General features: G+C 45.9%; 3 protein-coding genes across 6 annotated transcripts; 1 reads left to right on the forward strand and 2 right to left on the reverse strand.

The window, feature by feature from the left end:
• On the reverse strand, nucleotides 3,417–7,204 carry LOC8064852 (squamosa promoter-binding-like protein 17). Its single transcript, XM_002462526.2, has 3 exons — nucleotides 6,306–7,204; nucleotides 4,500–4,636; nucleotides 3,417–4,388 (listed from the first exon to the last, which is right to left on the reverse strand). The coding sequence occupies exons 1-3, from the start codon at nucleotides 6,656–6,658 to the stop codon at nucleotides 3,712–3,714; spliced, it is 1,167 nt and encodes a 388-aa protein (XP_002462571.1). The 5' UTR covers nucleotides 6,659–7,204; the 3' UTR covers nucleotides 3,417–3,711.
• On the forward strand, nucleotides 19,198–20,835 carry LOC8064853. Of its 4 annotated transcripts, none has more exons than XM_021452275.1 (4): nucleotides 19,198–19,638; nucleotides 19,713–19,797; nucleotides 19,919–19,975; nucleotides 20,384–20,835. In XM_021452275.1, the coding sequence occupies exons 1-3, from the start codon at nucleotides 19,421–19,423 to the stop codon at nucleotides 19,946–19,948; spliced, it is 333 nt and encodes a 110-aa protein (XP_021307950.1). In that variant the 5' UTR covers nucleotides 19,198–19,420; the 3' UTR covers nucleotides 19,949–19,975; nucleotides 20,384–20,835. The 4 variants fall into 4 exon arrangements, with proteins under 4 accessions (XP_021307950.1, XP_021307949.1, XP_021307951.1 ...); XM_021452274.1 differs by having other exon boundaries at nucleotides 19,200–19,638; nucleotides 20,475–20,835; XM_021452276.1 differs by lacking the exon at nucleotides 19,713–19,797 and having other exon boundaries at nucleotides 19,204–19,638.
• LOC8055878 lies at nucleotides 26,102–27,664 on the reverse strand. Its single transcript, XM_002462527.2, has 2 exons — nucleotides 27,371–27,664; nucleotides 26,102–26,862 (listed from the first exon to the last, which is right to left on the reverse strand). Exon 2 carries the CDS (start codon nucleotides 26,818–26,820, stop codon nucleotides 26,374–26,376), a length of 447 nt encoding a protein of 148 aa, XP_002462572.1. The 5' UTR covers nucleotides 26,821–26,862; nucleotides 27,371–27,664; the 3' UTR covers nucleotides 26,102–26,373.

The raw sequence follows: 27,883 nt of genomic DNA on the forward strand, positions 1-27,883 counted from the left end.
GTGAAAGGAAAAAAAAAAGAGAAACTATAAAAACAACGCTCAAACAGTAAGGAAAAGAAAAGATCAAGGCTGGCTAAGTTTCCAACATCCCCATCGCCGGCCTGAGCGCAGCCACTTCCTACCCTATTAGAGCCACTAGTTTGTTTTTTTCCTGAGCGCCTTGTTGTCATATACTCGGCGACATCCTTTCTTCCAGATGTTCCATGTCATACAGATGACGATCTGAATTTCTGTATTCAGAGTCTCTTGATAATGTTCCACCCAATAGATGGACCACGATATTTTTAGATTAGTGACTGAGGCCTTGTTTAGTTCACTCCAAAACCAAAATTTTTTAAATATTTTCTGTCATATTGAATCTTGCGGCATATGTATAGAGCATTAAATATAAATGAAAACAAAAATTAATTACACAGTTTGTTTGTAAATTGCGAGACGAATCTTTTACGCCTAGGTACTCCATAATTTGACAATCTTTGTCAAATAAAAACGAAAGTGCTATAGTGTCCGAATTCAAAAAACTTTTTGGATGTAAACAAGACCTTATTGACGTGGTTGAAGGTGTTGATGACCTGTTTGCTGGGCTATGTGCTCCTCCCAAACTCTATTGGAGTATAAGAGGAATTTGCAACCATGCGTGTCATTGAATCCTTCCTTATTCTGCACAACTGACAAACCAGGTTCGCTTGTCCTTCCCGTTTAATTATTTGATCCACTGTCAGTAGTTTCCTCTGCAGACAAAGAGCTTGCATTTATTTTCCACCTTTGGTTTCTAATAATTTTTTTCACTGGTAGTCCTGTATAGATCCTTTGAATTGCAAAGACCTTCGTTTTTTTAATGAATTGATGTCACCTCAGTTTGCAATTTGCAAAGAGACAGATAGAGCTGGATTAGCACACAATGGATTCGGAGGTTCAGATAGACGCGTCAGATGGTCAAGGCCTCGAGAGATGTCTATCGGTATCTCACCTCAGTTTGCAAAGAGGCAGGTCGAGAGGAGCTAAATTAGCAGGCAGTGGAGGATCCGGAGGTTCAGATAGGCGCATCAGATGGTCAAAGCCTTGTGCAAGGAAGAAAGAGATGCGTGTCAGGGTGTTGATCTCACATAGAAAATGCGAAACATCAGCGGGTGACAATGGGTCAATGGAATTGTTTAGGCGGGGTCGCAGATTATGAACGGCCGTCGAGGCGTCGACGTCACGAGCAGGGGCGTCGGCCGGTTCAGGGCGCAGCCACGAACTCAACGCATGCCCAGTCACCCACCACGTCAGAAGACCGGGGGCCGTTTGGCTGCACGCCATCTTTGGCCCAAGCTGCGTTTGGACTGCTGCCGAGATTTGGCCTGCCTGAGATAGCCACTGCAGATTCGTAGTACAGTTGTTCATTTTGCTCCGGCCGGCCGGCCAAATCGGGGCGACCGAAATGGCCGCCAAATTTTGGCCAGGGCCATACACCGGATGAAAATTGAAACCAAGGCCTTGTTTAGGCCGTGTTTAGTTTCTAGAGGACAAAGATTTCATGATACTATAGCATTTTCGTTTGTTTGTGGTAATTATTGTCTAAAACTAACTAGATTCGTCTCGTATATTTCGACCAATCTGTGCAATTAGTTTTTATTTTCGTCTATATTTAATACTTCATGCATACGTCTAAAGATTCGATGCGACGGAGAATCTTGAAATTTTTGAGTTTTGGGATGGAAGTAAACAAGGCCTTAGTTACAAGAAAAATACAAAATAAATATTATAGCACTTACGTTTATATTTGATAAATATTATTCAATCATAAACTAATTAGACTTAAAATATCCGTTCTGCAAAATTGAGACTCTCTTTTCTGCCACAGCGCAAATTCGGCCTTGGCTAGCCCAGCACTACGCGTGGCCTGCGCACGTCCCGGCAAGAGGGAAGGTGGGCTACCATAGCCCATTTTTACGTTGGTTTTCTTCTTTTTTAAAAAAGTATATTTATATGATAAAATGTATTGTTTGTGCCACTTACCGTGATACCTATATATAAAACTAAATCCTCATATATATTTCATAAATATTTTGTATTGTAGAAAAAAGTTATTCACAAGTTCTATACATAAATTACTGCTAGAGATTCATTATTATAAGGTAAAATAGGCAATTCTGAGAAATTTTAACTTAAAACCAGAAGTTAGTTAATAGTGCTTTCAACCCTTTGCATAGTCTAATACATCACTTAGATGAGCTTTAAGTGTCAAGGGAACAAATTTAAACTTTGTTATTTGTATATACTCTGTGAGGTTAAGGCCGACTACATATAACATTTAGAGTTGTCGCCGAAGATTACAGATAATCTAACATGTTTGATACTGACAATGGACCTTACCTTGGTTAACGAAGTGCTGCCTGTAATAGAACCGCGAATACAATGGCGACAAAGAGCAGACGTGTAAGAACTGAGAACAGTGCGACGTGTCTCCGCTAGACGCGCTAGTTATCAAAATTTGCGTACGCGCCCTTGATCGCTGACCGCCTACCATGGTAGCCAGCCCTTCCACCTCTCCTCCGCGCCCGCCAGCGCCAGGGGATCGCGGACCAGCGGCACGGGGTTGTACACTCGGAGCTTCCGGCCACAGACGCCGCAGACCTTGCCCACCATGCCCGCCACGTCCACGGCGGCCACCACGGAGAAGTTGCAGCCGCAGTAGGCGCAGGAGCCGATCACCTGGGTGTCCATCGCGGCCTGCACCGACCGGCACAGCTCGTCCTCCTCCAGCTCCAGCTCCAGGCCCACCGCCACCTTTCGCCGCTGCGCGAACTCGAGCGCGATGCTCCGGTGGTCGAGGGCGCGCCGGCGGCGGTACATGTCCGCCGAGAGCGCGCGCAGCCCGGCCTCGGCGCGCAGGCCTTCCGCCCAGGCGTGCAGGGCCGCGCGGTACGGGACCGCGTCCACCTGCTGGGCGCTCGCCGGGTCGTCCGACGGCGGAGCCTTCACGAACACCTCGTCGTCGGCGTCGACGACGTCGTTCCGTGCGTCGTGCGAGTCATCGTCCATATCGTGTCTGGCGCCAAGCACATCGATCGCTCATCAGCCGAGCCGAACCAACTCGCCGAGGTGGTTTCGATCGATCGATCGATCGACGCAATGTGATGCTTGGCAGGCTCGTCATTGATCGAGTATATAGTGCTGATGATGAGTTGCTGGATCGTGCCGAGGCCAACGTGCTTGTATTAAAGACGGACAAGGATTCCACACCGAGTTGGGGACGGGATCGTCCTCCAGTACTCTTCGGAAATACTACAGTGGCACATGGGAAGTCTGCGACGGCCACCACATTTCACAAATCACAGCCGCGACATAAAAAAAAAATCATCTCATAAAACAACAATAAGATGATTGATCAAAGCAGATTTTGAGTTCCAAACTAAGCAACGACATGAGGATGATGGATAAAAACAGGTCACTTGACAAGCATCTTCATAACTGAATAATAATTTAGGCTACAGGAGTTCTACAATTATAGGATCAAATCAGGTGTTGGACCGAGTTCATGGACGCAATGGGCTACACGAGAAGGGAATTCACGGTCTACGGTTAGGAATCCCCAGTTCCACCCTGAAAAAAAACCCAGAACGGCAATGTAAGGCGCACAAAACCAGGGTGACCAAGTGCTCCATGTCTCGTGGCGTGACGACCGGACGAAGAAGGCGGCAGTGCTTGCTGGGAAAAGTTGTGTCCCTACAGGGACCAGTTCATTGCGTTGGTGGTGGAATGGCTGAAGGTGCCGCTGGAGCTGCCATGGTCGACGTGCGGCATGTTTGGCGGCGGCGGTGGCCCGCTTCCCTGCAGGGCGAGCTCGAGCTCGCCGGAGAAGTGGCCGTGGTGGACCGGGCCTGGATGGACCAGGTGCAGAGCATCATCGTGATGCTGCTGCGCGTTCCTGGCACCGTCGGCAGGGTCCCGTGAGGCCGTCCAGGTGCTTGACGCCGTGTAGCTGCTCGCCATGACGGACGGCGCCACCGGGGTGCCTTCGAAGGCGCTGGCCGCGGCGGACATTGCTGGGGACCGGTTGTGGCTGCCACTTTGGGGGGTTGTATCCCATGGCTGAGTTGACAGAAGAGAGAGAGCACAGCTGGAGTCGGTGGTAACTCCTGCAACACATCCGCCGGGCGGGAGCTCAAAGGCAGAGGGGAGCATGGAAGCCCCTGCCACCAAGCCACCATGGCAGTTGTATGCATGGTTGCCATAGCCCGCAGCTGCACTGCGGTGTGGGTGAGGTTCTTGGTTCCCATGCCACTGGATGGTACCCAGCATCCTGTCGCCGCCGGGCTGAACTCCTTGCCACGCATCTCTCACGCTGCTTGGAACCCTTGGGTACGAGAAGTCAAGCAGGAAGCTTCTGAACCTACCAGGCTCTGAACAAACAATAGATTTGAGAAACAGCGGATTGGCATATGCATTTGAAAATAACTGAGTATGCATCTCTACAACTCTAGTACATAATAAGATGCAAAAACACTTGATACCTTGAAATGATGCAGCAAGCCGGCCATATCGTGAAGTGAGAGGTCCAGGTGGTGGCTTCCTCCGGCGCTCATTGTGACCAATGAGGCGTCGGCGGCAGCTACGTTTCCCTTGGTCAAATTCAGGTAACTGGTGGAACCTGTGATTACAGTGAATAGGTTTACTCACAGTACAGACTTAACATGTGAATTTACTGATCAAAGCAGGGTCACAAGACAACCAATAGTAGTAGGTCAACGGCTAGTGCAGTCACCCAAAAAAATGTTGGGAAAATAGGTAGCACATCTATAATTCAGACCATTTATAACGGAATAATGTCATGAACACAGTTATAATCTATAATCAGCAATGAGATTGCACAAGATAATAATTAGTACTTACATAACAAACAGCAGACTAAGGAATATCCACGGATCAACAACAGTGTAGAAAACTATTATATTTCTAGCACATGGAAAGAGGGAATTGTTAACTCGGTAATCAAGACTCTGCTACTTGCTTATATCTTAATACCAACTCGCATCAGATGAACAAACATACAAAGCAAACCAGATGTCATGTGAAAAGCTGCGTCGATACAAGCAGCGTGCGTGTGTTTTCTAAGCCCCCTGAACTAACATTTTTATTCGAAGTATATGTAGTGACATTAACCAAAGACACAGCTTTCATGATTAGATCCACACATCAGGGCCCCATGAAAAAGATTTAAAAGGTTACCATGTGGGAAGAGCACCTGCAATCATTCACAGGGAGCGGACACGCGTATAGAGCCTTTGTAAAGTGATGTGTTTATCAATGAAACAAGAGGATTTATCTATCAATGAACGGTCAGAACCTTCTCTTTACCGGTGATGCAAAAGGCTACAGACAATGTGAGTACAACGCTTGGACCCCTCCCCAAAGAGTTCATCAAGAATTCAAGATGCAACAAAGCGACACCATTTGGAGTTAGGACTATGATATGCGCGTGTAACCTTACACAGTTACACTGTACACACGATGCAGATTTAGATTAAACAAAGTTAAGCAAAAGCACCGTTATCAACCAACAAGCATGGACCATACGTGATGAACTTAGAAATATTTTCAGCATCAGCAGTTCAGCACAGCCATTCCAGCCCTGTTTGTTTCATAACCAACTCCTGTTCCATTTCATTTAGGCGTTTAAATAGTGTCGTGCAGGTACTGTACCAGCCAATATCCATTCACATAGGCTACCTACAGTAGAATAAGAAAAAGATAAATCTAGGCTTCCTATTTATGTGCTGCTCAGACAAGATACTGTGAATGTTCACATCTATGTCCCTTACTATTCTGGTCAGATTCCACTTGCCCAAAATTTACACCAACAACTAGACGCACACCAAACAATTGTGCACCAACGGTACTCCCAGAATCCTATGTAAAAAACGCATGCGCATAGAAGCAGAATTTGTGAACTCGTCAGTGAAGACAGAAGACTATTAAAGAGATTAAGAGAGTTGGATGGTTGGAAATGGTCAGAAATCGTTGTTTTTCAGTTGGAAAGTGAAGTGAGATGAGCCAACTGCAGAGGTTGGCTTCTGAATTTTTTTTCACCCAAAGATACTCTACTCCTATGTGGACATGTGGTACATTCAGTCAGCTACTGCCTACTGACGAGACGACCCTGTATTTCCCAAGGTATCACGAGCGGAATAGTAGACCGAAGCAGCAGCTAGCTGGTCCAGTCCAGTGCTCACAGGAACGCACAATTTTTCGATGCCCAATTTGGGCTGGTACTGGGAGACGGAAGGAGAATGACTAGAGTAGTGGGATTTTTTTTTTACCTGCTGCACTGTTGGCAGAAGCGCTGCTCGATGCCGGCGACGACGACGCGCGGCTCCTTGGAGTGCATGTAGCACACCTTGTGGCGGCAGTAGTACTGCTTGACGGCGCTCAGATCCACGCCGCACCCATCCACCTGGCACCTCGGCGGCTGGGTGGCAGAGGCGGCGCTGGCGGACGCCGGCCTGCCGCCACCGGTGGCCACGCCCTTCCCCTTCCTGCCGCCCGCCGCCGCAGTCGCGCTCCCGCTCCCGCTTCCGCCTGCGGCGGCGACGGCCGCGTCCTGCTCGAAGTAGATCTTCTTGCCAAACGTGAGCCCGTGGACATCGTCGCTCCCGCTGCCGCCGGTCGCCATTGCCACCCGCTTCCGTGCTTCCCCCCGACGCTGTTAACGTCTGTGGCGGCGTAGCTTCCCTAGCCCGCCCTCCACTGACCCTCCTCTCTCTCTCTCTCTCTCTCTCTCTCTCTCTCTCTCTGTCCAGTGGTGGGAGTGGGAGGGAAGCGCGCGCGAGAGACAGAGCTTCAGCGAGGGTAGGAGTAGGAGGCCTCCCGAGTGTGGATGGAGGGAGGCGACAACAGTGGTTGCGCCGCCCTTAAAATAACGCTTGTGGCGTGTGTGGTGCAGTGTGCGCGCGTGTGCGCCTGTGTGCTGTGCTCCTGCTGCCGTCCCTTTCTTTCCCTCAGCTCAGCTCCCTCCCTCCCCTCCCACGTCCTCACTCACCAGCGTAGTAGCAGTAGTACACGCACTCCCACTCGGCTCCCTCCCAGTCGGTCGCGGCAGCCTGCCCTGCTGCTGCTAGCTCGGCCGCCACTACTACCACCGCACCCGCGCCACCAAGCTCCTCTTTTCTCGCGCCGCTCCCACTGTTCCACGCGGCTCCTACGCGGCTCCTACTGCTTGGCTTCCTCTCCGGTTTGCTTTCCTTGCTGGCTGCGCCGGCCTTATATAGCGCGCGTGTGTTTGGGTGGAAAAGTCCGTCCGCCCCGCGCGCGCCCCCGTTCGCTTCCCCGTTCCCACAGTGTCTGCCTCCGGCGATCCCATCACGCGCGAGCGCAGGCACAGGGGGAGGGCCCCCCGTCGTCAAGTGCCGTCGATGCTGACGCGGACGGTGGCGCGCAACAGTAGCCCGCCCGGCCTCGGCCTCGGCCTGTAACATGAACAGCACCGGCAGGGCAGCGGCAGCCAGCACTGTGCTCCTGGTGCGCGCGCCACCGTGGCTGCCCGGTCGATGTGTAGCGTAGCGTAGCTAGCCGCTGCGTCTCTGCGTCGGCTTCTCCCGCTCCCGCATGGGGGCCGCGCGCCCCCGCGCCGTGCTTTGCTCGTTCTCGTTGCTACGTCCACACCGCACCGCACCACCGGACCCGCACGGAGGCGTACGTGCGATCAAGTCAGGTCTATCAAACCACCAGCCGGCCGGGCTATGTGAACAGAGCATGCATCCAGGCCAGCGGAGGCAGGCGCGCTCGTGCACGCATGGCCATTGGCCGGCGCCAGCAGCTGCCACTGCTCACTTTTGCACAGCGGGCGTCGTGCACTATTGATGGCCGGTGGTGGTGGTGGCGGGTCCGGGGAACGGCCGTGAACAACGCTGCGGCACTGCATGCCTCCTATTATTGAGGAGGTGAGGCCGTGAGGTGAGGAGCTACTGTGTCTCAGCCGCGCGGTATATTTTACAGGTTGCGGTTGTGGTGGATCAGCAGGGGGCTTTGCGTTTGGTCTAACTCGCGTGACGCTACAGAGTACAACAGTCCGGCCTTTTTATTCCGGCTAGAGGGCTAGTACAGTATTCAATGGCATCAAGTACCACGCTCCTGAATCTTATTGTAAGACTCAGATATAGGTCTTGTCACGACTTTTAATCTAATTATTGGTACGAGCGTACCTTCCTTAAACTTCATATCATATGATTATTAGGTTGTACACTTGTACTTACTATATTAAAGTAAGTATAGAAAACATCTCTTTGAAGATATGACTACTTTGTAGGTACACGTAAAACTACGAAACTTTTCAGTTTGTGCCCATTCAAATAACTTTTACTCTAGAAAAACATTTCAGCCCTAGGCACTAGAAATTTAAGGCTACAAGAATTGTCTAATGCACGCAGGTTTGCCTAGAGGTACAAGCCATGCATGTCTTGCACATCGTCACTTTGCTCTCTTTTGTTCTATATATGTGGTTACATATATGACTCTTTTTAATATAGTATTCTCATGGCTTTCTATAATATGGTAGTTATACCTTGATCAATTAATTTGACCTATTTACAGACAAGATTTTATTAAAGGAGAAGACAAAAATGGAGCCTAATGATTTAGTTTACAAATTCAATTAAAATGTTTATAGTTCTTTTTTATTTGGAAACCTCTATTTTTATCTTAAATAGGATGTAATTTTGGTTTCAACTAGTCAAAAGCATTTTAACTCCCTCCCTCTTATCTTTTATGATAGACATTTGTAGATATATTCAATTAAAATTGTTTTTGCTTAGCTTTTTTGTCATGAATTATATTTTTTGATTAACGAGAGGTTTGTCAGGCGTGTATATCAATAAATAAGGAGCAAGTGACAACAATGACCACCAAACAAGACACAACAGACAAAACAACGAAGCCTCTTAATTAGCACGAATGATCAGTCTCTAAAACTAAGTACATACTTGTACTCTATCCGTTCCAAATTATTATAAATTGCTTTGACTTTTTTTTATATTTTTTTTATATGTATTTAGGTATATTAAAATTGATGTATCAGAAAAGTTAAAATGACTTATAGTTTTGAAAGGGGTATTTGATAGATTAAATTCAAATTTGAAAATAAAATTGCACAATGACAATATAAGCACTCCTCAATGTGCAGCCTCTGGCTTGCATGGCGCTGGTCTTCCGATCCATTTGCCGTTGTGCGCGTAGCTGCCTCCACAGAAAATATAAAGCAGGTAGCATTAGCGCAGTCTTCGGTGAGACATAACAAAACGAAGGGTTACATGGTGGGGGTATGGGGCGATGGACGTTCTTGGCCTCTAGCCTCACGCTTTTGAGCTCGACAAGACGTCTCTTGCCATAGTTTAACCGCTGGTCTAGCCCCGGGTCAGAGCATGCCTTGGCGTGTTCGGATTGGTGTAGAATCTCTTTTCAGCGCGGGAGCTTTCAAAAGTTCTCAGCAGTGAGCTTTGGATTTGCCTCAAAATGCTCCAACTGATTGGTATGGGGCTTCGTGCTCGCAGCTCGCTATACGTAGCAGGCCGGGGCACTATTTTATGCAACTTGCCTCTTCGAATGCTTGAATCGCTGAATCTGAAGACTGAAGTGCATGATGCCTTGATCGTTTAAAAAGAAAAGTTCACGGTGAGTTTAGTAATATGTCTCGTCATCTCAAAAACTAGTTGGTAGCTTATTGTACTCCGTTGAACTAAATTTTAGTCACCTAATATTTGTCCTAGATCATACTCCGTTAAACATGTAATGCAACTTTTAGTTTAGCGTAACTAGTTGATAGTCCCTCTGGAGTTCATCCCATGTATTCAAACACCAAAGAACCAAACTATAGTCATCTTAATTTTCACCTATGCTTTCACTGAACCAAAAAAAAAAATAGTCCAAATAATCTAAATAAACTCTTAGTTGCGATGTGGACTAAACATTAATAAAACCATTAGTTGATATCTAAGTATACCCTAATAATATTCAAGCTGAGAAGCACGTACGTACGTTCATGGACTAAAAATATACTCTAGTATTTAAGCTGAGAAGCACGTTCGTGAGTACAGTACTATACAAGAGCTTTGAAGTACACACATGAGTGCATTCGTGCAGGTAAACAAAGTGCAGGACCATATGTACAGGAGAATTAGATCAGTAGGAGGGATTAAAGAATTTAATAACTAGGGCATGGATGGCAGTGGCAGATTAATCTGTGACGACGGAAGTACATAAACCACGGATCGAAGTCATTCGATGGAGATCCAGCTAGCAACGGTGGCTGTCCTTGCTTTAGCTGCTGCAATCTGCTGGGTTTCTTGAAAAAGCCATGCCCTGTACTGTACTACTAGGTCCCATAATGACTGTCTGCACAAAGGCGAGTGCATCAGTTCTCCGATCTCTCATCTCATCTCTGTAAATACAGAAGCGCACAAGTCATGTAGTACCACTACTACTCACTCATCTTATCCAAGCTTTTCAGCTAATAGCCATGTGCATGTGCTCGATCGGCAGCGCTGAGATGATTTTCCGAGTGAAATGATTCGTTGAGGAGCAGGAAAAAAAAAAGCAGTGGTACGTACTCGCTCGCCGGCAGTGTGTCTAAGGATTGGCGACACAACAAGCACTGGTTTTTGGCAGTTGTGTCCTTCGCCTTTTGTCCCTCGAGGAGTTGGTTTTTGGCTCCGACAATAGGCCGGTTTCCCGTACTTGGATCATGCTTGAGCCAGCAACAAATCCATTTGGGACTTGGCGATTCACACACAGTCGCCTAACCTACGTAAGTACTCAAGCTGCTTTGTTGCTGTGCCAAAGGGATTCAAGAATCATTGTGACAAGAGAGAGAGGGAGGGAGGGAGAACTGTTTCGACGACGGCAGCAGTGGATCCTGATCTTTTCTTTTCTCGGTTCAATGGCCAAGGCCAGGCAAACAATGCATGCAATCGATCGAGGTCACCGGCTGGGTCGTCGTTCGCCTACAGTACCTGGTCGTACAGTGGTAGTACCACGGGGCGCGAGCGTTGGTATGCTGCTGGTAGCTCCGTGATCCCGTTGCTTCCTCGCCGTCGCGCGCTCCGCTGCCCGCCATGCAGGTGGGTGCCCCAGCCAGCAGCTCTCCCCGATCACCTCATGCAGTGCAGGAGCGCGCGAGCGCCCATGCGCGCGTCGTATTCGGAAACCCACCGCGGTGACGTCGTGTACACCGCCCCCGGGCCGGGCGGGCAGCAGCACGCATGCACCCAGCACGGAATCTTGCGGCTGCCGCTGGGGGCGCCTGGCTGGCGGCCTGGGCTGCTGGTGTACCGGCGCGCGGGCGGGACTGGGCGCGCTGGCCAAGCCTCAGCTACAGAGACGCGACGGCGACGGTGGGAGACGCCGAGACGGGGGATCAACAGAGAGCAGCCAGCACGGCCAGCCGGCCAGCGATGTGCCACGAAGCGAGCGAGCGAGAGAGAGAGAGCGAGACGGGGCCGGCCAGCCCGTCCGGCCGAGGGCCGACGATGCAGCTGCTGCTGCCGCTGCTGGCACTGTTGCTGACGCTTACCGGCGGTGACTGTGCGCCTGGTGGGTCGCTGGCGCACGTGGGCCGCGGCGCTCTGGGCGCCGTGCCGGCCCCCCGCGCGCTACTGTGCGTCTGTGACTGTGCGCGTGTGAGATGGGCCGGGGCGCGCAGCGACGGTGCCTCCTCCTGCGTGCCTGGTCTGGTATGGCGATTTTGACAGGCCGCACTTGTGGTGGCTCGGATATCCAAATGCGTACTGCTACTATTGAGAGTAGCGTGGTAGGCGAGTAGGCAAGTGAAGTCCAAAACATGTTACGATACGAGCTGTAGAAAGCAACAGTTGGACCGCTTTTCCCTCCTTGGTTGGTAAAAAAGGGCATGGCAAACATGGCTAGTAGAGCGATGTGCTTATCTTTGTTCCTCACAACCCACCATGCTTCTCTCCCGTGGTTCCTTCCACCCTTTTTTAACCAAGGTTCAAAATACAGATCCATCGATGATGATTCTGCAGTGGTCAGTGCTCTTCTCGCAGTTTTTGCCCGGCTGGCTGGCCCTGTGCTGTGCTGTCTGCGGAGGTGGTGGGGGGTCCGTCGCGCGAGAGCGAGATTCGGTCGCGGGTGGTAGTGGTACAGCGCGATGCGGATCCAGGCGGCCAGGCCCGCGGATTGGCCCGTTGCTGTGTTGGCCGGCCGGACAGAAGAAACAGTGCGTGGGCTGTGATCGCTGCGCGCGGAGGGAGGAGGAGAGGTCGCTTTCGGCTTTCCTATGGGCTGGCTGGAGCTGGACGCTGGAGCAGCCCGTGCACTGTTTCTCTCGTGCGGGGGGCCGCGACCGCGAGGCGCGCGAGCCCCTCCTCCTGCCAGCTGCGCCATTTGCCATCTTCCCTGTCGCAAGGCGCAAGCAAAGGCAGAACGCCCCCCCCAACCGGCGGCCTCGTTCGTACACACGCGCCGCAGGTTCTCCCGGCGCGGCCCGGTGGGAGCAGCCGGTGCGTACACTGGCACAGTTCGCGTCGGATTCGACGGCACGATAGAGTGAGTGTCCACACTGGGGGGGGGGAAATAATGAGCCGCTGACTGCTGAGGAACAGAGGAAGATACGTCTTTCTGGCTCCATCCATGCATAGGCGCCCGCCCGCCTGCGTGCTACACCTGCGACTCTTCTTTTTTGACGTGATTTTACTGTTGCCGTCGCATATGTGCAACGACAACAAAAGCGATCAATTGATGTACCGATGGGGACGGCTTCATTTCAGATAGCGCGCCAGAAACAAACCCACGTACCTACACCCGTCCTATAATGCACACACTGCTTCCTCTATCGCATAGCTCCAAAAACTCGAGCCTCTCGTTCTAGTTAGAGCCCCCCACAAGAATATTTTTGTAAATACTATGCTACTCTATAGATAGCCTTGGGATTTTCTTCACACGTTAGTGGATCTATGAGATTTCTCTCCTCAACCGCTTCTCGTCGTGTTCACTATTGACCTTCAGGTTCAAACGTCACGAGACTTGTTCTCTCCTACTCTATAGATAGCCTTAGGATTTTCTTCACACGTGAGTGGATCTATGAGATTTCTCTCCTCAACCGCTTCGCGTCGTGTTCACTATTGACCTTCAGGTTCAAACGTCACGAGACTCGTTCTCTCCGATGCAAGATAGACGGACACACCACAAGCGATTGGTGTGAACTCATAAGATTATAAGCCCTTTTGATGGCTAGAGCACTAGAGATGAGTCTCGACTTAGTAGAAATGTTCATTGGCTCTAATAACACTCAAATGACCGTTTGGGAGGGTATATACAACCTTCACTCCAAGATTATAAGCCATTGACATTGGATTGCACTCGTGTAGCATTCACCAGAAAGTTTCAGTGAGAGCACTAAAGTTTTTGGTGGCTACGACCTGTGCTAGCAGTTAAGGTAGGCGTTGTTGTCCATTGAGTGGCTCTTTATTTCAAACTACTTTCGTCATTCTACATATAAGTAATTTTTTTTCACATACATATAACAAGTGAGATCCCTTTACGAATGTTTGATGGGAACATGTGCTTGATTAACTGCTAACGCCTGAACGTCCGATCCAGACGCTAGCGTCTAGACGCTAGCGTCTAGACGCTCGTGGCAGTTGTGTCTGACCATGCGGCCCTACTCAAGTTATCACCTCCGCATCTGTTTTCGTCTGCTCTACGCATACGGCCTAATTTGAGGCATCTCAAGCACTGCTTGTATCCACCGCAATAAGGTATCTCAAGCACTTATGACATATAACTTAGCATCTCAAGCACCGCCTCAAATTAGTTGCTTATGGCTAGCGAATCAATCGGTAAAATGTATAGGAGTCAAAGAGACACTTGTATTTTGAGCCAATTCTTGAATCCATTCATGGGGAGGGATGCAAGAGCTGGAGCAATCGGCAGTATTCAAGATGTATTTCGTGCCTGCACTTCTTGTTAGCAGAGGTCATTTCAACATTTGGATAGCTTGTTTCATTTAACTCTTCAGTTTGATGGATCTAATTGGTAGGAGCTTCTAGTTCTAGGCTTCTAGCTAAGCTATTTATTACGAATGAACAAGCTATTTATTAGGAATGACCAAACACAATGTATTATTGTGCACAAGAAAATACATCTGAAATGCAATTATAGGTGTGAAAATGTGCAGTGCCCCCAAACAGGGCTATCTATTTTCACCTTATCATGTTTATCGTACAACATTTTTAGCTTGAGTAAAACCTAGTTTTGCCACTGGCCTAGATCGAAGATGAATATACTCATAAGCGCCATCTTGGAGAGCGGGTATAATAATTGTCTTATGGCCAAACAACTGTTGATATGAAGGAGAGAAGGAAGGAGAGAGATAAGAAGCTTAGTTCTCATGTAAGCACCAAACTAGACACAAATACATAGGTAGTAGTGAATCCATACACTAAGTGAATATAAGGAGGATTATGAAAGAGAAGATTGAGCATAAGTTAACTAACAATAAAAAAAAATTATAGACAAATACTCTCTTCATACCCACAAAAAAGTCGTTTAGGACACTGATACGGTCTTCAAAGCCTAACTTTAACTCTTTATTTTTATAAAAATATTTATCAAAAATTGTTATATGTATATTTTTATAAAACCATTTTTTTTCAAGACAAATCTATTCATATGGTTCCCATATTTCCACACTCAACAACTTAAAAAATATTCATGATTTATATTCTCAAAATGTTTGACTCAAACGACTTTCCTTACACGTATGGAAAGAGTAAAAGACTAATATTATATATCTTAGCTTTTGCAACTTGGCTAATAGATAAATATTTGGCTCTATTATTGACCTTGCCGGAAGAGAAGATGGAAACAACCGACTGTACATACTAGCTCATTCAGAAATCACCAATAAATGCCAACTTGTGTGGGTTTGACCGTATTTTTTGTGGTCATACTGTAGTACTTTATGCATGTCCGTTTATAAAATGGCCGTGTTGACACTTATTTTAGATAGATATTTATGAGGCATCATGCATCTACCAGTATCTTGTTAATTTATTTGCAGCTAGCCAAATTAAAATTGACTCTATCTAAAAACGAGGTATTAGCTAGCAACAATAAATGATAGAAAACGTATTTGATTTGTGCTTGCCTTCTTCTTTCTCTCTCTGTACAGTATATATGGAAGGAAACACCAAATCCAAACGAGGTTCTTCTTCTTCTTCTCCATCATGGCGCTGCTTGTTAATAAGAAGGGCACCGCCGGTGCTGTGTTGCTAGCGGCGGCTGTCATGGCCATCCTCCTCCTCCTCTATGCTGCATCCTACATGGTGAGCACGCCACCACGTGCAGCAAGCCGACGGCAATACTACGGCCATGCTGAATACTACCGAACCTACCTCGTCATCCTCCGGAAGCCACCAAACGCCGACGCCATGGACGAAGATGCGCACCGCCGTTGGCACGAGTCTTTCCTGCCGACCACCGTGATTGGCTACTCCGGCGAGCCACGCCTCCTGGACTCCTACTACAGGTACGTCAGGTACGGGATCTACGCCTTCTCCGCGAGGCTGACCTTCGCCGAGATCGAGGATGTGGCCAAGAAGCCAGGCGTCCTGGGCTCGCGGCATTGCCCTCCAAAAGGGGTTACTACGCAGTGCACAATGTGCCAGGCTGACGACTGGGATTGTGGTGCCCTTGTTGTTTCCAAGCCAGCTGCTACTGCTAGTCAGAAATAGAAATCGCTAGCTAGGAATGATTTGATTGCGCAACGATTTCTTTAATTTTCTCATGTATAAGTTGATCTGGTTCGGATCCTAACAAAAATAAATCAAAGCGCAGTGATTTCCCTTGCTTCTCTTTATTCAATCTGATTTCTGGATCAATTCCCATGCAATATTTCTTTTTCTCTCGATCTGGTGGTGCAGTGGTGCTTACTCTGAGCTCCGGTCCGGTTCACTTGCCTGCTTTCTCAACTTGTAATCAATTTAATGCGAGATTCTTCTTATTAAAGATATGGCTATTCCTCACCGTCCAAATGCTTGAATATATAAATACATGATTTTTTTAAGGTCAACTTCGGGGGATCAAAACAGATCCCCACCTGTATTCCATTTCACAGGTACTCTGGAGAGACTACCGGTTGGTGAAAGACGAAAGTCTTGCACGGTCTTACATCAAGTACATAAAGAGGGAGAGGGAAGTGTGTAGATTACATAGACCACGCTAGTCTCCAACTTTGGGTAGTTGCTTCATTTCTGATCCTTGATATACATGAAAATGATAATCTCGATGGACGGAAAAGGGCTTTCAGAGTTGTCTTCTAGGTAAAACAGTATTCAATAATTTCAAATGGCCTCACAAGAACAGTCGTTAATGAAAAAATGCATCGAATATTTTTGTTCTTGGCAAATTAAAGGAGAATAATAGTTCTAGGAAAATTGAGCAACATCCAGGTCTAGATCGAGCAGGGGGCCGGCGTGTTGCACAGTGAGCTTAAGGCTGGATAACGAGGCAGCTCGGCTCGTTTTGATTCATTAGGATAATGAGTTAGCTCGGCTTAGCTCGTTATCTTAACGAGTCAGAAAGTCAGTTTGGCTCGGCTCGTTAAAAGCTCAAGCTGACCCGTTAATCTCGCGAGTCAGGTATATAAAATATAATATTTATATATACAATAATAATATATCTAATAGTCTTAAGTCTAAAAAAATTTTCATATGAGTTAACATATCAACTATTTATAAAGTATAAGGCATTAACTAATATAAAACTAATAAGTTATGATGATTTTTTCTCTAATACTGTAGCTCGTTTGGCTCGCGAGCAGATCGTGAATTGGCTCGAGTTGGCTCGTTATAACTAACGAGCTAAAATCTTGGTTCGGCTCGGCTCGTTAACCTAACGAGCCAGCCACGAGCCGAGCGAGCTAATATGCTTCGAGTTTTTTGTCCAGACTTAAGTAAGCTTGCCCAGGCCTCCATGCATAAGTTGCTTATTTTTCCAAGAAAAATTCTATTATCAGCCCATTCTTCATCAATCCCTACGGATAGCAATCATGGAGTATTTTGTTTATTGAATCACATGAAATTCTAGGGAACTCCACATATGTATTTGATACATGTATTGAATAGACACGATTTCAACAAAAAAAAATGAATTTACCAAAGGTAGAATTAGAATACAAACGAATTGATAAAACAGCCCTAGCGGCCGGCCAGGTTTGTGGCTTTACTGAACCACACTAGATCTCTTTTTTTTTTGAGATTATACAGTACAACGCAGACACTCAATATGCACGCACACTCACCTCTATGAACACACGTACGCAAACTCTACCCCTATGAGCACTTTCTAAGGACTGAGCCGGCAAATCTTGAAGTTCACGAAGTCACCACAGGCAGCTCGCTGTCGATGGACACGTCGCCTACCACTTAATGCATAGCTTCGGAAAATCTTGGAATAAATCCAGAATAAAATGCCGCTCCCAGAATTTGAACCATGGGTAGGAGCCTCCCAACCAATGGCCTTTGCCATTGCGCCGTGAACCCCGGCACCACACTAGATCTCTACCAGGCTGCTGGGACTAGACTACTAGTATACGTAACCCTGCACGTGGTATTCCGTCCAAACAGCTAGCTTCCTTGTTTCGAGCTCAAGAATATTCCATGTGTTTCCCTGTTCAATGAACTACGGTCTACGGAGTATGTAAGAATACTTCCAGCATTTCTGAAGAAAATGCACATCCAAACATTTCCTATCCGGCAAGGCGCAACTGCCGTGGCGTGCGCCAGCTTTCGTGGACACTGAAACACCCACCGGCCACAGGCCAGCGTCGAGGGCGCGTGAGTTTGGCATCACAGGCACGTAACGATCCGATCGATCGGATGGAACACCCCAACTAGCAGTCGAGTGGTCTTGGGGGGTGTTCCGAGCTTAGCAGGAACATAGGGTACGTGGTACGTGAACGTGATACGCGGTACGACATTTCATAAACTATGGAACGTAGGGGGTATATAGCTTCGTCTCGTTCCTTTAAGTTGCGGAACGCGTTCCACTTTCTAAAGAAACGTGTTTGGGACGTAGTGGTTAGCTCAGGTAGTTTTACGTGTTGTTTTGAATCAAATGAGTTTGATTCCTAGTGTGATATAATTTACTATTGTATTTTTGTTTCATTTAGAGCTGTCCAACTCCAACCTTAAGGCTCATTGCAGGTATAAGCCAATGAGTCAATCACCATCTAGATTTTTCGCCGACCGCTCATGGACGGGCACGGCGCAGTATGCACACACACCACGAAGTTCCATAGTCGTTTGGGACTGACGTTTCTATGATTGCTCCTATATATGATTCGTGTTCCACCGCATTTGGGAACGATGTTCCATGATGTTTCCGTTCCACGTTTCGGGACGAAGTTGCCAGAACAGAGAACGTGCCCATATTCCCGTACCCTAAGCTTGCGAGTACGAGTCGTGCGGCGTGCCTACTCCTATGTCGGGACCGGCGCTAGCAGGAGTACATCGAGAGCTTACCATTCAGATGCCATGCCAGATGTATGGGGGACATTTAGCTTTGTTTTTTCTTTTTTTCTTTTTCTCAAAGGGTCCTCGCTTGGGACTGAATCAGCATCTGGACCTTCACGCGTATACTACGACGAGTATAGGAAGCAATAAAACTAGATCTGAACAGAAGGCGAAAATGTCATCAGTTGCCACAACAACTGTAGTAGTACAGGTTTACAATTGCATCCCGCGTTCTTATTCTAGGGCCTTGTTTAGTTCCTGAAAAATTTTGCAAAATTTTTCAGATTCCCCGTCACATCGAATCTTTAGACGTATGCATGAAGTATTAAATAAAGATAAAAATAAAAACTAATTGCACAGTTTGGTCGGAATTGACGAGACGAATCTTTTGAGCCTAGTTAGTCCATAATTGGATAATATTTGTCAAATACAAACGAAAGTGCTACTATTCCTATTTTGCAAAAAAATTTGGAAGTAAACAAGGCCTAGGTGTCCGTTGGAGCTTTGCCAGCAACAAGAAAAGCTATAGTCCCCGATTTCACGGTGATGACCGGGACGCTTTTTGCGGTACGTTGCGTGTATCGTAGCAACTGCCAAGGACCGAGTGACGTTGCTTAGACCTAGCTCATCTTGAACCGTCCGATTAAATTGACGGCCGAGATCCACCAGACATCACATATAAACCTTCGCTTCCCTCTCAACCCTAGCTCTGTTCTCCTTTCCCAGCCCATCCCGCGCCGCCGCGTCCACACTCTGCAACATGCTAGAGCTTCAGCGGCCTTGGTTCCTGCCCATCCCGCACCGGCGCGTCACCGGCCGCCGGCGTCGCGCCCGCGCCGTCATCGCCTTCAGCTCCCAGTGGAAGATCCCTGTTCCTCGTAGATGCGGTGCGGGAGCGGGTACGGTCGTGGATGTCCTTGGCGTGGGGCGCGGTCTCCGACGCGGCGCACGCGGCGCGGGAGAGGGATAGGCACAAGGAGGAGCCCGAGGGTGGGAAGAAGAAGCAGCGGCAGGAGGTGGTCTTTGAGGATCAGGCGCTCGTTGTGGTGCTGGAGGTCACCGTGGAGACACAGGTGCCCCAGGGTTGGCTCTCGTTCGACGCCGTCGTCTCCATCGAGCAGTTCGCCAGGTATGGTCAACCAGTATGTGCTTGCGCATCTATGCATTGGTGTGTCTCCTATGCTGATTCTACTACCGAATTAGCGAGGTTCATTGGGAAATCACTAGAGGTAGCCCTATCAGATCCTGCCGTGCTGGGATCCACCGAGGGCCTCTACTTCGTGGAGCGGTAGCTGCTTCTCGTTGACGTCTACATCTTTGGAGCCTGGAGCGGCATCTGCTCAGCTCGTCCAGTGCTTGACGGCTGATTTATTTGCCTGCTCTGAGATTTTCTTTTTTCCTTTGTTCAGACACATAGATCCAGCAACAAGGATATGTGAGAGCAGCAGCAGTTGGAACAGATGACGGTATGTAAAAAAACTTCAGTGCAAAGCGAAGTTCTAAAGTATTTTATGCATGCCTTACTTTATTTAGACACTAGTTTTTTTTCATCGGTTTACAAATGTGAAGTGATAGCCCTGTATTGTTCAGACACATAGTTTTTCTTCCTCAATATACAAATGACATGTGCTAGCCCTGTTATTGTTGTTCAGAAGTTATCTGCTAAAGTATTCTTATGCATGCCTTTCTTTTGTTGCTTCAAACATTGCTTTGCGATAACTATAATAATATCTGGATCCTTCGCTCCATACAGAAATTTGTACACATCCATTTGACTATTGTGATATCATTGTCCTTAGAAGAGTCCTGTATTAAGATTGACATTTTATCATGTACAATTGATTTACTTTTTGGCAATTTTTTTTGCATTGTAGAAGTCTGGTCCTATTTTAATTCATGGGAGAAGAAGCTTCAGCGTGCTCCTCTCTTGAAACAAAGTTAAACTTCTGTCCGTTTGTATGGCAGGTTCTTTTATGCATCAAGTGTCTGTGCTGCTGTGCCTACATCTACTTTGAATTTAAGCAGTTGGAAACTGATTGGCAGCTGGAAACTGTACTTAGAGGAGCCAAATACTGATAGCGAGGATTTGATAATTGCCATATAATGCAGATTCTTGAATTGTAAGACTGGTGATTTAGAGATAATATTATGTGATGTATGGGCTGATTTCTGTGATGTATGAGTTGTATTGGTTGAATTCTGTGATGTATGGGTTGTATTGCCTAAATTTAGTGAGCTGGAAAAATAGATGGACTGAAATTGTAGTGCTGAAAAATTGAATGGGCTGCAATTAATAAAATGGATATGGGCAAGAAAAAAGAAAAAATAATGGGTTCCACAATTTCAGCCCATAAAAAGAGCTTGTGTGGCCCATGAAGTGCCTGGTTGCTATATGGGCTTCAATAGGCCAAAATTGATTTTATGACATTTATTTTTCTGTGTCATGTCATCGCCATGTCAGCTTTTCATCTTAAGTGGCATTTTGCCATGTGGCGTGGTCTCAGATATTATGATAAATAACCAATGTCATACTTTATGACAAAGAATATACAGATGTCACATGATCTATTTATGAAAGTGATTTTTTGACATATAGTTTTTTGTCAACTAATTGTCACAACTCTAATGTTGTGACATTATTTTCATATATAATGACATAAATAGAAAGTCAAAAAATCACAGGATTCTTGTAGTGTCATATGCTAATAATAGACTAATTAGGTTTAAAAAATTTATCTTACGGTTTTTTACGGAGTCTATAATTTTTTATTAGTATAAGAACACCCCACGAGACACTCATATGTGACATTTATTGTGACATCCCAAAATTTTATACCGTGATTTTTCAAAAGATTATACTCTATTCCATCGAATATTTGAAAAATATATAAAATATTAAAAATAACTAACTGCATAAATTATGACTATTTTACAAGATAAATCTTTTAAGTCTAATTAGTTCATAATTTGATAATAAAATATTACAGTAATACATGTGCTAATGATAAAATAATTAGAGTAAATTACACGACCGGTTCTTAAAGTATTACGTAGTTTTCATCTAGGTTCTCAAACTACAAAATCGCACGTCTGACTCTCTAATGTATTTAAGTGATCTTATCTAGGTCCCCAAACTACGAAATCGCACGTCTGACTCCCTAATGTATTTAAGTAATCTCATATAGGTCCAAAATATACATAAGAAGGGTTAGAAACTGACATGGTCATCCATATTGATATGATTTAAGCACATGACCCCTGATTTAAGCCCACGTGTGCGGCCGCTGGCTCGTCTCTGCTCACCATCACAGTGCCCGCAACATACGACCTGGTCATATAGGAAGCAATGGCGGCCGGTTACACTACCGAGCGGGGTAAGGTAGATATGGGAGAAGAGGGGCTTGGTTCGCGGTTATCCAGTGTTACGCTCACTCGTGTGACCCGCCGCCATTGTCGTCTACATGATCAGATCGTGTGCCGTGGGCGCTGTGATAGTGAGCAGGGACGAGCCAGCGGCTGCACCCGTGGACTTAAATCAGAGGTCATGTGCTTAAATCATATCCATGTGAATGATCATGTTAGCTTTCTAACCCTCCTTATGTGTATTTTGGACCTATATGAGATCACTTAAATACATTAGGGAGTCAGACATACGATTTCGTAGTTTGGGGATCCAGATGGGATCACCTAAATACATTAGAGAGTCAGACGAGCGATTTCATAGTTTGAGGACCTAGATGAAAACTACATAATACTTTAAGGACCGGCCGTGCAATTTACTCAAATAATTATGCTGAATAAATTTATCTCGTAGTTTATTGATAAATTTTGTAATTTCTTTTTTATTAGTGTCAAACACCCCATGCAATAACCCTACCCCACACCCCGAACTTTCCACCTGCAACTAAATGCCTAATCATTCGCATTATCACAAACATCTTATACAGCATGCTCATGCTCATGCTCCTGGAAGCTTGATCAATGCAGCAGGAAGCAGGACCAAAAATGAAAAAAGAAATAAAAAACGCAATGCGCCATGAACAGGCTGCTAGACTCCACTTGGTAACACATCTTGATACTCGACAATTGGTATTTCAATATAGTACTCCCTGCGTCCCGAAATTATAAATCATTGTAAAAATCTTGGAGAGTTGAAATATCTCAAGTTTGATTAGATTTATATAATAAGATAATAATAATGATATCAACTAAATTTATCATTGATTTTTTTATTAACTATATTTTTCATAGTACATCTATTAACTAAACAAGGGCCTTGTATTTGCTGCCCGAAAAAATTTCGGAACAATGTAGCATTTTCGTTTATATTTGACAAATATGTTCCAATCATAGATTAACTAGGCTTAAAAGATTCGTGTCGCAAATTACAGACAAATATGTAATTAGTTTTTATTTTTATCTATATTTAATATTTCATGTATGTGTGTCGACGTGATAAAGAATTTTAAAAAGTTTTTGGAAGGAAGTTAAACAAGGCTCAGACCTAGGATGATCAGCGACGCAAGGCAGCGAAAACCCGAGGCGATCCAAGCACTGACGGACCTTCCCTATGGGCGGGGTGGGGCGGCCGCCCCAGCTACCGGCGCCGTAGCAGCAGACCCCAAGACCCCATCTTCGCCGTTCTTCTCTATCTCTGGCGAGCGGCGAAGAACCACAACGACGCAAGGTGAGCGAGCGGCATGAACAACGCGAGGACAATGCAGCATTAGCTAATTCTTGATGGGCTTTATTATTTTGTTCAGCCCACTCCCAGTAAAAGGCCCAATTAGGTCCTCTATTCCCCAAATCCCTAGCTCCCGTGTGACTCTACCGCCGCTATCCCACCCGGCGCCGGCTTCCTCACGACTTCGCCAGGCGCGGCGCCGCATCGCTCCTCTGTGGCTCCGCCCCGCTCGCTTCCTCGACCACCGCCTAGCCTAGCCACGAGGTCGTCGGGTGCGCTCGCTGCCCGACTAGACGCCGAGCAAGGCAGCAGCCAGCAAGCTCGTGCTCGTGGAGATGGAGGGAGGAGGCCAAGGAGGCAACGGAGGAGGGGAGGAGGAGCAGGAGCTGGTGCCTGGTATTGAGGGGTCTGGGGCTGGCCATGGTCGCGGTAGCGGACAGGTTAGCGCCGGCGGAGGAGCAAGCGCTCCTGTAGCTCCACCAACATCTGGATTCCACCGAGGTCGAGGTTCAAGCCTTCAAGGGGCGTCTCCAGGAGTGGCATTGGCAAGAAAAATGGTATTGAATCATTACTTCGTTATCAATTTAGCATCTCAAATTGTTAGCAACTTATAAATTCTATTTTGACAAATAATTTTATGCAAACTTTTTTTTGAGCAAGCATTTTTTTTGAGACAGATGCTTGGATAATATGTGATAATATGTCGCAAATTAACTAGGCTCTTGTATACAAATAATTTTATGCAAACTTGAAGAGTTATTTTCCAACTTTGAGTATTGGTTCGAGTTCAATGTGATAATATGTAAGTGCGGTGCGTTGATGTCTTCTTGGTTCATTTTCTTTGGATTTCGCCCCAGCTAAAAATTTTTTTCTAGGTCCGTCATTGGATCCAAGCATCTGTCTCCACCAGAATTGAGACGAACAATTGAGACGGCGTCCTCGTAATAATGCTATCAAATGTTCTCCAGTTGCCCTCCTTCTAAACCATCCAGACGAGCAGCAAGAGAGTCGAAGTTCGCTTGAAGGATATACAAGAGCCATCAGGCGGCACCAAATGCTGCATCCTCACCCTTGACAGCAGTTTGTGCCAAACCTCATGAGTGAACACGCAAGAAGCCAACAAGTGGTCGACTGGTCGGTGGTCTCGTGATGCTGATCACAAGGCATTCCGCATGTACTCCCTCCGTCTCTGAAAGAATCAATTCCTAAGATCCGTACCAGTCAAACTTTTTAAAGTTTGATTAACTTTATATAAAAGAGTAACAACATTTATAATATAAAATACACATTATATAAAAATATATTTTATGATGAATCTAATAATACTAATTTGATACTATAAATCTTAGCATTTTTTTCTAGAAATTTAGTCAAAGTTTAAAAAATTTGACTTAGAACAACTCTAGAAATTGATTCTTTCATGACGGAGGGAGTAACAATCGGCGCTGCAGCTGCACACGGCAGCCAGAACGACTTGGGTCTGGGCCTTGTTTAATCCCGAAAGAAAAAAAATTCGTAATACTTTAGCACTTTTGTTTGTTCATGATAATTATTTTCTAACTATAGACTAATTAGGCTTAAAAGATTCGCCTCGTCAATTCCGACCAAACTGTGTAATTAGTTTTTATTTTCGTCTATATTTAATACTTCATACATACGTCTAAAGATTCGATGTGATGGAAAAAATTTGGATTTTTGGGTGAAAGTAAACAAGGCCTTGGGTTTCTTTAAAAAAAATTCATCACATCGAATCATTAAATATAGAAAAAAAATAAAAACTAATTACACAGTTTATCTATAATTTATGAGATAACTCTTTGGAACCTGGTTAGTCAATGATTAGGTGTGCACACACGTATGTCACTCCTTTCAATTGTGAAATTAATTAAAATATATAGCTCCTAACATTAACATAATATGAACCCCATTATTTTAAAAAATATATTAATATGAACCTCTGGGCTTTATTTGATTTAGTTGAATTAAGTACGAAAAAGAAAAAAGTCTATATAACTCCCAAAATTATCTAGGGTGGACTACTTCACCTCCGAACTATAAAACTAAATTTTTTATCCCCTGAACTTTCAAAACCGGTCAAATAACTCCCTGGAGTGGTTTTAGACGGTGATTTTGTCTTTTTCTTTTTAATTTATTTCTGTTGAATCTTTGAAAAATCATAATAAATCACAAAAAAATCATAAAATAAAAATTTTAATTTTGTTGGACTCCTAATGAGTGCATCTACACAGTTGATTAATATGGTATACTTTAGTACAAAGTTTTTGTTGTAGCTTTAAATTTATGTTTTTCTATAATTAATTCGAATAATTCATATATGCAATTCCTATGGTCCAATTGTGATAAAATTTTTATGGAGGGCTCATTATTGTATGCTTGAACTATGTTAAAATTTTAATACTCATTGGATCATGTATAACTTAGTTTTAGATAAATCATAGATTTAACAAGAATAGAGCTAAATAAATCGATAACTAAGTTATACATGATCCAATGGGTATGAAACTTTTATCATAGTTCAAGCATACAATAATGAACCCTCCATAAAAATTTTACCACAATTAGACCATAGAAACTACATATATGAATTATTCAAATTAATTAAAAAACATAGATTTAAAGCTACAACAAAAGTTTTGTACTAAAATATATCATATTATATATTCGATATATCATATTATATATTCGCTGTGTAGATCTACTCATCGAGAGTCCAACAAAATTAAATTTTTTATTTTATGAATTTTTGCGATTTATTATATTTTTTCAAAGATTCAGTAAAAATAAATTTAAAAAAGACAAAACCACCATCTAAAACCACTCCAGGGTTTATTTGACCTGTTTTGAAAATTCAAGGGGTAGAAAATTCGGTTTATATTTAGAGGTAAAATAGTACACTGTAGATAGTCGGGGGTTATATACACAAAACGGGTCGACGAAGTGGCATAGCCAAAGGTCGAAGCAGAGTCCTCAACAGTAAGGAAGCAGAGTGACCGGAACGCTGATGCCAAATCAGCAGCTTACCATTCGCACAAATTCATAGTACAGCATGCTCATGCTCCTGGAAGCTTGATCGATCAATGCAGCAGGAAGCAGGAGAAAAAAATGAAAAAGAAATCGAAAACGCAATCCGCCGTGACTGGCATAGTCACATGCGCGACCTCACTTGCACTCCACTCCTGCCTCGGCAGCTCGCCGCGGGGTGCTCTTCCGGCGGCTCCCATGATGCCGGAATCCGCCGCTCCGCTTGACGGCCGCCTCGTCCTTCTCCTCGGCCGCGGACGAGTCGTAGCCGCGCTTCGGCTGCCGCCGCCGTCTCCTCTTCTTCCCTCCTCCGTCGTTCTCCGGCGAGGCCATGACCACCGGCACGACCGGTTGTTTCGCGTCCTCCAGCATGGGCTCGGCCTTGGCAGCAGCGTCGTCCTCCTCCTCCTCCCCGTCGGTGTCATCAGCCTTGTGGTAGTGCTTCTGCGGCCGCCCCCTCCTCTTGTAGGCTGGCGTCATCACGGCCTCCTCTTCTTCGCCGCCGCTGCCGGCATCAGCGTCTTCGCTCTTGGTAGCTTGGGACGACGGCGGCCGTTTAGCCTTTCCTCCTCTTGGCCTGCCCATTCTTCCTCCCGGAATGGGGAAACTCTCAGAACTTCTTTGGACCTGCAGGATGGATAAGAACACATGATTGATTCTAGTAACATCTGAAACATGCACTAGCGCTACTATTGTAGCCCAGAAGGAAGACCATGGCACGCGGGAGGTACGATTCGTTTATAGGAACACGAAAAGGTTAGGGGGAAAAGCAGGGAAGAAAAGAAAGAATCTGCAACTAGAAATACTCCTAGTTAATAGAAGGGAGATGACAGATCAAACAACTGCTGGTTTCTATTTTGACAATCGGATATTGGGGAAGGGAGATTGCAGCGCCATAAATCTGTTCTTGAAGTAGTATTAATGAATAACAGATCAGAAGCAACAACAACAACAAAGGGGACTACTGGACCATTCGATAACGGAAGGACAGTGTCCCAAGCTAGCCCACATATATCTGCTAGTAGTAGTTCTATCTCCAAGACATAGTAGACCAACTCAAGAAGCTCCGGAGCACGATATAGGTGCTGAATAAGAGCATAAAACAAGAACGAGAGTATGAAGACGCGGTTTTTACCTGCTACAGCCTACAGGAGGCGGCGTATTTTTCGACGGTAAAATAGAGCGACGAGCGTTGGAGGTTTCCCGCAGGAGCTCCGAGAGCTTATCTGAGCAGGGGAGGAGAGGAGGAAGAAGGCCGCGCGCACAAGAACTGGTTCCACTGTTCTGCTGCTTGTGCGGGGAGAGAGAGAGAGGGGGGGGGATGCTTGCTGCCTTGCTTGGCTTGGCCGCCAGAAATACTCTAACGAGTCCCTGAGCCAGAAACACTAACGAGGACTTACAACGTACTACCAGGCAGGGGGCCAGGGACAGGCGTCACAGTAAAAGCCGTTCCGCGCACTATTACAGCGCGAGAAGAAAAAAAAAAGAAAAAAAAGAAGAAACGGGAGGTGTCGTAAACCTGCGACACACCAATGTGCCGTGTCCCTGCTGGCTCAGGACACGCGCTGCTCCTTGCCGTACGTACGAAACGGAGGAGACGCCATCGATGAGACGAAACGTGAGGAGGAACACCCAACAAGCCTGTCTC

The sequence above is a fragment of the Sorghum bicolor genome, chromosome 2 (genome assembly GCF_000003195.3).
Source record: "Sorghum bicolor cultivar BTx623 chromosome 2, Sorghum_bicolor_NCBIv3, whole genome shotgun sequence".
NCBI classification, from domain to species: Eukaryota; Viridiplantae; Streptophyta; class Magnoliopsida; order Poales; family Poaceae; genus Sorghum; species Sorghum bicolor.

What these genes read in the sequence shown, in the direction of transcription:
- LOC8064852 (XM_002462526.2), bottom strand. Translation starts at nt 6,658, where the DNA reads ATGGCGACCGGCGGCAGCGGGAGCGACGATGTCCACGGGCTCACGTTT. An exon ending in TTCTGCCAACAGTGCAGCAG is followed by an intron (nt 4,637 to 6,305) that starts GTAAAAAAAAAA and finishes CTGTAATCACAG; the next exon opens with GTTCCACCAGTTACCTGAAT. An exon ending in GCTTGCTGCATCATTTCAAG is followed by an intron (nt 4,389 to 4,499) that starts GTATCAAGTGTT and finishes TTGTTTGTTCAG; the next exon opens with AGCCTGGTAGGTTCAGAAGC.
- LOC8064853 (XM_021452275.1), top strand. Translation starts at nt 19,421, where the DNA reads ATGTCCTTGGCGTGGGGCGCGGTCTCCGACGCGGCGCACGCGGCGCGG. An exon ending in TCCATCGAGCAGTTCGCCAG is followed by an intron (nt 19,639 to 19,712) that starts GTATGGTCAACC and finishes CTACCGAATTAG; the next exon opens with CGAGGTTCATTGGGAAATCA. An exon ending in GGCCTCTACTTCGTGGAGCG is followed by an intron (nt 19,798 to 19,918) that starts GTAGCTGCTTCT and finishes TCCTTTGTTCAG; the next exon opens with ACACATAGATCCAGCAACAA.
- LOC8055878 (XM_002462527.2), bottom strand. Translation starts at nt 26,820, where the DNA reads ATGGGCAGGCCAAGAGGAGGAAAGGCTAAACGGCCGCCGTCGTCCCAA.